Source organism: Callospermophilus lateralis, unplaced genomic scaffold (assembly GCF_048772815.1).
Source record: "Callospermophilus lateralis isolate mCalLat2 unplaced genomic scaffold, mCalLat2.hap1 Scaffold_281, whole genome shotgun sequence".
Classification (NCBI taxonomy): domain Eukaryota; kingdom Metazoa; phylum Chordata; class Mammalia; order Rodentia; family Sciuridae; genus Callospermophilus; species Callospermophilus lateralis.
In genome coordinates this window covers 68,460-79,583 of record NW_027513510.1, presented here as the reverse complement: position 1 = coordinate 79,583, position 11,124 = coordinate 68,460, and the positions used below count along the sequence as shown (strand labels likewise).

General features: G+C 39.5%; 1 protein-coding gene across 1 annotated transcript; it reads left to right on the top strand.

Annotated features, from left to right (window-relative positions):
* The first annotated feature begins 8,260 nt into the window (after positions 1 to 8,260).
* On the top strand, positions 8,261 to 10,455 carry LOC143640452 (uncharacterized). The gene is made up of 2 exons (XM_077108254.1): positions 8,261 to 8,570; positions 10,109 to 10,455. Exons 1-2 carry the CDS (start codon positions 8,268 to 8,270, stop codon positions 10,151 to 10,153), a joined length of 348 nt encoding a protein of 115 aa, XP_076964369.1. The 5' UTR covers positions 8,261 to 8,267; the 3' UTR covers positions 10,154 to 10,455.
* The last annotated feature ends 669 nt before the right edge of the window (positions 10,456 to 11,124 follow it).

The following is an 11,124-nucleotide window of genomic DNA, read 5'->3' as shown; positions in this document are numbered from 1 at the left end:
ATGTTTTAAGAATATGTAGGAAAGTCGGTTTGTTTAATTTGGAGTGGCCTGTTTCTAGTAAGTCCTTTGAGAAGGTGAGTGTTTCTGTGTATCCCACTGTGTCCGTGGTTGTAGACAATAGAAAAGAGAATGCATCAAAGGATGTGTCCTGTCTAGTAGAAATCTTTGCAGCATTCATCTTGTCCAATTTATGAATGGACTGCATCTTACCTTATAGATGGGCAACACCTACTACCTTTCTACATTCCTGATTTCTTCCTGAATTCTGGCCACTCTCCCATAGGCTCATGGTTTTGTGTTCAAGATATGTATCTCCTCCACAATCTGGGACATGGCCATGTACTGGATAGCTGAAGGGAATGGTGAGTATCTCAGAAAACTCAGATATCAGTGTGACCAGGAAAGTCTCAGTGGAGAAACTCTGCTTTGGGAATTTGCTTTCCTATTGTTCTGATGCCCTGAATGTAAGGAAGGTCTTTGCCTAAGGCCACACCTTTCAAAAGCCTGAAAAAATCAGTTTTCAAATGGAAATAAATGGGCATCACCTGAGGATCTTTGCTTAATTGCTTTGCAAAGGGATATGTCTGAATCCGCCTCTTAGTGCAGAGTGAGTCCATGGCTCAGATTCTCAGCACCTGATGGATCTAAAGAAAGATCCCATGTGTGCATCCAATTCCAAAATGGCCAAAAGAGCAATCATTGTTGATGAAGTCTCTTGCTTTCCTCTGTAAGGTTCCTGATCTCCATCAAGTCAGAAGAGGGATCCTTTGGGTCAACTGAGTTCTTCAAGCCCTGCAGAGGCTAGCCCATAGGTGCTTGGGTTTTCTCATGACTCCAAATCACATTAAGAAACTATACCTGACAGTCAGTATGCCTCAAATTGGAGAAGCGGAACAGTATTAATGGCAGGCATCTTTGATCAGCCCTGGTTCACAGGAACGGTGTCCAGAAACACTGACTTTAGACAAATGAAGGGCAAGGGAGCTTATTTTGACATTGTCTTGTGCTGTGTGCCTCATGGAAACTTCCAGCCAAGGTTATGATTAGTGTCTATATGAAAGAAGATGAGGGGCATGTGTGAGTGTTTTGGTTTTAATTCTGGTCATTTGTGTGGCGGTTGGAAGAGTTGACTGGGTCACCAGGGATTGAACTCTGGTGTGTTTCCCCTTAGAGACTGAGTTCTGAAACTGACCTCAGAGAAGTATTGCCATGAATTGTGTTGGGATTTTAGGAGGCCACGCATGAGAGTCGCCCTTGGAACCTGAGATCTAGGACCAGGGTGGCTTTCCACAAAGAACTGGGAATCTCAGCCTGGATATCACATGATTTTATTCTGAAAGACTTTGCAGCCATAGTAGAGAGTCAAAACACATAGGACCTCACATTGTAGACCTCAATGGTCCTGGCTTCAAGTGACCTTTTGTCCACTTTTTGGAAAGCCTTGCCTGTGAGAGTTCTCCAGAATTTTCTTTGAATCGAGCTTTCTCAATATTTAATGGTTTCTGAATAACTGAAATTCACAGTGCATCCAATGTCATCCTTGAAAAATGGCTAGATAAATACCATGAAATTTTTGAAATTCCCATGACCCGGTGGCACTCAAGAAACATTGGATCTCCTATTGCTTATCATGAGTGTACCAGAGAGTGCCTTGATTGACAGGGTTTTCTGAAAATTGTTTAGAACAGACATGCCAGTAATTTGTAGCCTGCTGAGTACTGGGCGTAGAGCAGTGGTGGGCAGGTGTGTGATAAAGTATCATGGTGGGTCCATGTGGATCTGCCATTTACTTCCAAATGGCTTGTGACTGACATAGTGCAGACTTCAGACCCTTATATAAAATGGCATCTTGTTATATGGCGAGGTTTCAGGGCAATGTTCAGAATCAGGTTGCTATGAACAAGGGGGCAATCTTTGAGAGATAGAAACCTGGTTTGTGCATTTTCTTGCAGACCATAACCCACCACACGTGACAGAACTCTCTCCAGCACTGTTTCCCAGTTGAACTCCTTGTATTTCGTGAATCATGTACCAAACTCCAAGTGCAGCAGCAAGAAACACCACGAAAATTGGAGGATGACCAAATGGTTTCACAGTCCACACGGGGAGAAAATAAACCCCCAGGGGCCACAGTTTATCTACAAAGAGAGAATTCAGCACTGCTGCCTCGTGTTCATTGGAAAATAAGAAACTTTGTCCTCCAGGTCACATAGATGCAGACCCAGCTTTGAGGGTATCACTACAAAGGAAGCTTAACTCCTGACAAAAACCTATATATCAGTGCCCAACCTCTGTGGCAGTTTCTCAAAAAGATTTAGGCATGCAGAGCTCCATGCTTGTGGAGTGTGTACCCTGTCCTTACTTTTGAAAACTCCTATACCACCTCCAAGTTTGTGCACTCCTGACCATTTTCCATTACAGAAATGTAATCACAGATTTTGCAACTTTTCTTCTCTAATTGTGTCTTACTTGGGGCGAAGATAATTTCAAGGCATTGTTCTGGATGAGAGTCGGAAGATTTGTTTTAGCACATATTTGCATACACATTGGATTAATTTTCCTATTTTTCCATTCGCAATTCTGAATCCCTGACACTAACCCATATTCTAATAGACTCCGACTACTAATCCTAAAATGATGGAGAAAAATAACCCAAACAGTACGTAAATACATGCAGTTCAGGGTTGGACTTGCCTTTTGCATGATAAAGGGTAGGTATTATGAATCTAGTCAATTTTTAATTGAAATAGTTCTCCATGTGTTTTTAAAGTTAACAAATATGTGAATTACTGTCTCTCATTTTCTGGAGCCTATTCAGCACATGTATTTTTATATGCACAAATAGAATCCTACATGGTATCAAACGTACATTCTTTTGAGTTACATGACTTGGCAGATACAAATTGTGAGAAGTGATCACTCGTCCTAAACGCTGTTAGAACTGAAAATTCAACCTATGGGTGAGCTTCCCAGTGGAACAACATTATACATAAACCCATGTTCAGTAAAATGAATGTTTTTGCATCTTTATGATATATATTTCATGATGAATTTCGATTGGCATATATATTGCTACTTTTTAATTTCTGTGTTTGTGTGTGTGTGTGTGTCCATATATGTGTGTATATATATATATATATATATATATATATATATATATATATATATATATATACTGTCCAGATTTTTAAAAATATGAAAAATATGTGTCTTATATACACTCCCTAAATTCATAAATTCATTCATGTTCATGGATGTGGATTAATAATCAACTTTTCACAAGATTATTCTTAGAAATACTCATACACATGAAATACATAGTTGTTTCCTAGTACTGAGAGCTAACTTCAGTGAAAGGTGCATACAAATTCTAATATGTCTGCATTAACTGACCCAGTTTAACATCAATGCATGTTGGTTCCTATGGGACATGATGTGTATTTTGACGTTAATTTTTATTCCACACTGGTACATTACTATTTCTCCAGTTTATGCACATCATAGGATATATATTTCATTCACTAGTTAGCAAATTTATAGGCATTTGTTTCACTTTTAGTCACTTCCTGCTCCAGAACACATGTATTTCTCTATGTTTCTTGACTGGTCTATTCATGAGAATTTTTTTTCCAAATATATTGTTTTCGATTTCCATAATCAATTTTGAAGAAAAACCCACACACCCTTCATGATTAACCATAACCATAAGATAATCATTAGATATATAACTGGTTGGAATTAATGATTGTATATCAATATAACATTTCTTATATATTTTCAGATATCCATTCAATCCATTATTTAAAGTGGATCCAGTTATATTATTTATTCACAGTATGGTCTATTCATGCATTATGTCTATATTAATAGAAGCAGGGTACACCTATTTCTACCCCCATACTAATTTATAAATCTTCAAAATATTGCTCTCAGAAATGGTGGAAGAAGTACTCATGTCACCTGATCTACATACACATTTTATCACAGAAATATTCCGGACACAAAAAGCAAAGATCACACTTACAATTGTACCAAAGCCTAAATGGAAAGATAGCATGCATTACTAAAAACATCCATGTGCAGGTTGCCTAATGCTCTCAAATATCAATCCTATTGGTGACTACATATTTGTTTCTTCCTAAGATTATATATTCAACTTCAAACCTGTTGAAAATGTCTAACCCTATCACACACTTTATACTTTGCTTGATTTCCTAATATCTCTATTGATATCTGCTTTCCTACATGTTTTCCCCAGTTCATCATTGTGACTGACTCTTCACATGTGCTGACATTTACATACACTCTCTACCCGAAACCCTATTGTCGGAAGCCATTCTCACACGTGACTGGTTAGGGTCTGAGGCGCTCTGGCTGTGTCGGAGCTTTCCCGGCCCTCTCCTGATGAGAGAACCTGTCCGTGTGGGGGTGTAACTGACCACTGACCCCGGAGGCCCAATCACTGACCCTGACCTTGGAGTGCGGCCCCCCCTTCAACCTTCATTGGATGGAATTATCCCCTGAATTTCTTGCTCCCCAATAAAAGGCTACTCCCTGGCGTGCTCTCTCTCTCTCTCTCCTGCTAGCCCTGAGTAATCCTTGCTGCCCTGCCGGGCGGTTAGAGGAGGGAACCAGAGAGGGGAGCCGTCTCGGACCTGGTCATAGAAAAAGGTAACTGAGTCTGTGTGTTTATTTCGATCTCGCTAGCTAACTTTTATGCCAAGAACCTCATTAATGAAACCATTGCGCTGGCCGCGTGGTAGAATTGGCGCCCACGAGGGGGGCATTCTAGATTAGCTAGATTGAGTGGGAGCGCGCGCTATAAAGATAAAGAAAAAAGTAAAAGATAAAGGAAGTGGTGACAATTTGGGTCACAAAAGGAAGTGGTGACAATTTGGGTCACAAAAGTACCTTAAGATATTGAAGGAAAGAGACGTTAAATTAATTAAAATAAAAAATTCAACTTCTACCTATAGGAAATGTAACTATTTTAGACAGTATAATTAATCAGAAAGGAAAACAGATAAAGAAAGCTCAGTTATTACAATTCTTAGAGATTGTAGGTAAATATTGTCCTTGGTTTTGTGAACAAGAATCTCCAAATTTACTTAATTGGGAGAAATTAGGAAGAAAGTTACGAAAGGTCTGTCTTTCAAATGAATTACCTGGAGGCATAGATAATATTCAGAGAACCTGGACGGCCTTGGAAGTTTGTCTTTTTAAATATACGGGCCAGGATTCGTGGCCCCCTGAGGACCTGCTAAAAGACATTCAATGGGCTATCAAGTCTATTCAAATGGAAAATCCTATGTTAATTCCTTTTCCTTTAAGCCCCTTAAAAACGAAGGCCCTAGGGGCCAGGCCCAAAGTTAAAAATGTAAATTTAAACTTGCAAAATCAGGCTACTCCGCAGGAAGATTATGGTGAGCAATATCAGAGAGGAGATACCACCGAGGTCCTAGAGAGCCCTCCAAGGGAGGCAGAGGATCTTCCTGGAGAGGAAAATCTGGAAGAGGTTCCTAGAGGGGCTCAGAGTTCTTCTCAGCCACGTGACTTAAAAGCCCAATTTCAAAATGGCGACAGCACAGAACCTTTACCAGCTAATCTATGGGGGAGAGATATTTTAACCAAAATGAGATTGTTATTAGTTACTCCTAACTCTATGAGATCAGTTGAGGAAGTTAGTCAGAGATATTTTCCTGGAGATGATAGGGAGACCCTTCAGGAAGAGTATCTGTTTACAAACCAGTCTCCACGACAAAGATTAGTAAATGCTCCAAGCCAAAATTTTTATTAGGGGCCCTGAGTACTTCCCCGATCCCTAAGACAGCTGAAAAAATCACTTGGCTCACAGAGGAGCCTATATGGATTTCTCAGTGGCCCATCTCAGGGGAAAAGCTTAAAATAATTCACAGACTAGTTGAGGAACAACTTCAGGCTGGTCATATAGAACCAACGCTTAGTCTTGGAACACACCTATTTTTGTTATTAAGAAAAAGTCAGGAAATTGGAGATTGCTGCAGGATTTAAGGGCAATAAATCATGCAATTCAGCCTATGGGATCCTTACAGCCAGGACTTCCCTCTCCCACAGCCATTCCTTTAGATTATAGCTTGATGGTAATAGATTTAAAAGACTGTTTTTTCTCTATAAGGTTACATCCTGGAGATTGTGAGAGATTTGCTTTCACTGTCCCAACAATTAATTTTAAGGAACCTGTTAAGAGATATTGCTGGAAAGTACTCCCACAGGGAATGCGTAATAGTCCTACTCTGTGCCAAAAATACGTAGACCAGGCGATAGATCCCATAAGAAGTAGCTTTCCTGATGCATATATTATTCATTTTATGGATGATATATTATTGGCTCATGCTAATCCAGAGGTACTTTCAGAAATTTTTACTCAGTTAGAGACTTCGCTTGCAGCAATGGGTTTATGCATAGCTCCTCAAAAAATTCAAAAAGTGTCACCTTTTCAATATCTAGGTCAGATAATTCAAGGACGTACAATCCGTCCTCAAAATCTTCAGATAAGAATTAAGGAGTTACATACCCTTAATGATTTTCAAAAGCTATTAGGAGATATTAATTGGCTGAGGCCATCCTTAAAACTAACTACTTCTGAGTTAAGTCCTTTATTTCAGATATTACAAGGAAATCCTTCTCCAACCTCTCCACGTCAGCTAACTTTAGAGGCTAAAACAGCTTTAAGGAAAGTTGAAAATGCAATTAAAAATGCACAGCTTACTAGAGTTGATCCTAAGGAAATGGTGTATTTATTAATATTTCCAACTGAACATACACCAACAGGAGCCATATGGCAAAAATTAGGAGTTATTGAGTGGATTTATTTATCCCACTCCCCTCAAAAAACATTAATTCCTTTTCATGATTCTATAGCTCAATTAGTAATTAAGGGTAGAACTAGGATTTTACAATTAATTGGATCTGAACCTGATATCATAATTATTCCATTTTCTGTTCAACAGATTAATTGGCTTTTTCAAACCTCTAGCCCATGGCAAATAGCTTTTGCTGATTTTCCTGGCCAGATAGATAGTCACTATCCTCGTGATAAAATTATACAATTTGCATCATTAACGTCACTTATTTTTCCAAAGATTGTACGTGCCCATCCTATAGATGAAGCCTTATCAGTGTTCACTGATGGATCAAGTTCAGGTAAAGCAGGATTTTATAGTCGTGTTCACACAGAGGTAATACAAACTTCTTATACTTCTGCCCAAAGAGCAGAGCTTCAAGCTCTGATTTGTGCCTTAACTTACTTTGCAAATGAGCCTATTAACATTTATTCTGACAGCTTATATGCAGTCGGAGTTACTAAAAATATTGAAACTTCAGTTATTGGGTATACTTCATCACAAGAGTTATTTAAATTATTTCATAATTTACAAAAGGCAGTGCTAATGCGGAAATATCCATGTTTCATAGGACATATACGAGCTCATACTAATCTTCCAGGACCTTTAGCTTCAGGTAATAACAAAATTGACAAGACAGTAGCTTTTTGTCAACAGATGTCTTCATATGACTGTGCACTAGCTTCCCATTCGTTACATCATCAAAATGCTTTTAGCTTACGTAAAAAATTTAATATTACTAGAGAACAAGCTCCGTCAGATTGTAAGCCAATGCCCTAAGTGTGTTATTCACACTCCATCTCTGCCATCAGGGGTAAATCCCCGTGGATTAAAACCAAATCAAATCTGGCAAATGGACGTAACTCATATTCCTCAATTTGGTAAGCAGTGTTATGTGCATGTCATAGTGGACACTTATTCTAGATTTATTTTTGCCACAGCACGTACTAAGGAAAATTCTCAAAATGTAATTTCTCATTGCCTAGCAGCTTTTTCTGTTTTAGGATGCCCTATGCAGATTAAAACAGATAATGCTCCAGCTTATGTGAGCTCTTCTTTTCAACAATTTTGTCAAGAGTTTAAAATTAATCATAAAACAGGAATTCCTTATAACCCCCAAGGTCAAGCCATTGTAGAACGAGCTCATTTATCTATTAAACTTCAATTACAAAAATTAAAAAGGGGGGATAATCTTATGACTCCCAAAATAGCCTTAATCATGCCTTGTTTGTTCTAAATTTTTTAAACTGTGACGCAGAAGGTCACACTGCTGCTGAGAGACAAATGTCTCCCTCAGTAACAGGCCCTTTAGGCAGAGTTTTGTGGAAAGATTTACAGACCGGTCAGTGGAAGGGCCCAGACCCAGTGCTTTATGGGGCAGAGGGCATGCTTGTATTTTCCCAGAAAATTCTTCTCGTCCTATTTGGGTGCCTGAACGTGCTATCAGACATGGAAGAGATAGAACCCAGATTGAAGCGACTGAAGATCAACCCAGAGGAGCCCCCATCCAGAAGGAGGAGATATCGGAAAAGGATGAAGAAAGACCAGATTGACCCAGCCAAAAAGCTGATTTCATGGAAAGACGTGAAGAAGCTAACAACCCAGGCTTCCCGAATACTTCGAGACCTAGGAGAAAACAGGACCCCAATGATGATGGTAGCAACAGTAATTGCCCTACTGGGCTGTCAGGTAAAGGGGGATCAAGTAGACACTTACTGGACATATTTCCCAGATCCACCCCTGGTACACCCAGCTGTGTGGACTGGAGAATCTATTCCAGTATTTACTAATGACTCATTCATGATGGGAGGATTTACAGATACTCATATTACTCCCAATCATGTGACTAGATTTAATTATTCTGGCTATAGTGCCCAATTACCCTTGTGTTGGTCCCACGATAAACATGCTGGCTGTCTGAAAGTATCATTCGAAGAAAAGACAGCGATTGGTAGACCTAGACTGACAAATAATTCTATTTATGGAGATTTAAAACCTAATACTAGATCAGTAATTAAGATGGGACTTTCCCATAATAAGCCAGTCATTTCTGCCAAACCTCCACGGATACACCACTGTCCAAATAGTTCTACAATTGAGATTGGCACCTTTCCTAAATGGATGGATTGTATAAATCCCTTTCCTGTACAACATAAGGTGTCTAAAGATAGTGGGTATATTTTAGACTGGTCTCCAAAAATTGATAAGAGACAATTACGAAGAAATTCTGCTATGACACCTGCAGGATTTGTTAGTAATATTTTGACTTATAGTAAAGGTGGTGTTCAAAAAGATATTTGGCGTTTAATTGCTGCCTCAGAATTCTTACATTTTACAGACAAACCCTTACCAAGATTTATTGACAAGAACTGTAAAGAGGGATCTTGCTATGGCTTTACGAGCTTGTGTCCAATCTCCTTATGTTTTAATTATTGGAAATGTAAAAGTTAAATGGATAGATGACAGATATATTGTTACTTGTAAAAAATGTAACCTAACCAATTGCATTACTAGGTATAATGGAGGAAAAGGAGTGCTGATACTTCATCAGCCCTCTTTTGTTTTATTACCTGCTAATATTTCAGAGCCATGGTATGCTGATGCTGGTTTACAAGTCTTACAGCAAATTCATGCCCAGCTGGCAAGACCTAAACGTGCTATTGGAGTTATAATTGTTGGTGTTTTGGCGCTAGTCTCTTTTATTGCCTCAACTGTCTCTGCGTCTCTGACATTGTCTCAGAATATTCAGCATGCAAAATTTCTTAATAATTTAGCTCAAAATACTTCCAAGGCTCTGCGTAATCAAGTAAATATTGATGAAAAGATTGAAACTAAATTAAACGCCTTAGAGGCAACTGTTATTGACATAGGTAATAAACTTTCAGCCTTAAAATTTAAAGAAAGGCTTAAATGCCATGCTAATTATAAGTATGTGTGTGTTACAGCTGCCAAGTACAATGCTTCTCTCTGGGATTGGGAGAAGGTTAAAAACCATTTGTTAGGTATTTGGCAAAATAGTAATAATAGCTTGGATATTCTGGAACTTCATCACCATATCCAAGACATTCAAAATAATAGAGCTGATTTTTCAGATCCTTCTTCTTTGGCTAACCAAATATTGAAGGAGTTAAATGGATTCAACCCTGGAAATATTCTCAAACACTCGGCCTGGTACATTATTGGATTATTCTCTTTGCTGCTAATTCTTTATTGCATTGTAATTGTAGGATGGCGAGTCTTCAGAACAAGAATGCAGAAGCTCCAGAGAGTGAACTGCCGCCTCATTTTTGCGAAAAGAAAGGGGGAATATGTCGGAAGCCATTCTCACACGTGACTGGGTGACTCCCGGTTAGGGTCTGAGGCGCTCTGGCTGTGTCGGAGCTTTCCCGGCCCTCTCCTGATGAGAGAACCTGTCCGTGTGGGGGTGTAACTGACCACTGACCCCGGAGGCCCAATCACTGACCCTGACCTTGGAGTGCGGCCCCCCTTCAACCTTCATTGGATGGAATTATCCCCTGAATTTCTTGCTCCCCAATAAAAGGCTACTCCCTGGCGTGCTCTCTCTCTCTCTCTCCTGCTAGCCCTGAGTAATCCTTGCTGCCCTGCCGGGCGGTTAGAGGAGGGAACCAGAGAGGGGAGCCGTCTCGGACCTGGTCATAGAAAAAGGTAACTGAGTCTGTGTGTTTATTTCGATCTCGCTAGCTAACTTTTATGCCAAGAACCTCATTAATGAAACCATTGCGCTGGCCGCGTGGTAGACCCTATTGCTGAAGAACTTTTGGTCCAAATCCTATACTCACTCTTCTTTCTAAACCTACCAACTTCCTTCCTAATCCTACCGAATATCGGTTTTTGACTGGATGTTCTCTTCAGCATTCAATCATCCAAGGTACAAGGTCCGATGTATATTGATTTATCTGAGACATCTGTGCAGCACATTACTCAAAGTTAGGTATCCCACTCAAGTCCCCAATGCCCTTCTGGGCTTCAAATCTTACCTAGATTTCTGCTTTCATACTTATATTTCACATGAATACTCTTGTAAATATCACAGGTTGCCAATACCATTATTCATCCTGCAGAATGATTCGTAACCCAAATCGAACATGTTATTAACCCTAACCATACACTGTTCCCTCAATATAACTAACTTAAGAGCAGCGACAGAGTGGGTCTTACAATATAGGAATGTAGAAGATCTTCCACCTGCTGAGAACCTCAAAGATCCATGAAGAAATGATCC

Coding starts and splice junctions, on each gene's coding strand:
- LOC143640452 (XM_077108254.1), top strand. CDS start 8,268: ATGCTTGTATTTTCCCAGAAAATTCTTCTCGTCCTATTTGGGTGCCTG. Junction 8,571..10,108: donor TTGCCCTACTGGGCTGTCAG/GTAAAGGGGGAT, acceptor TTGTAATTGTAG/GATGGCGAGTCTTCAGAACA.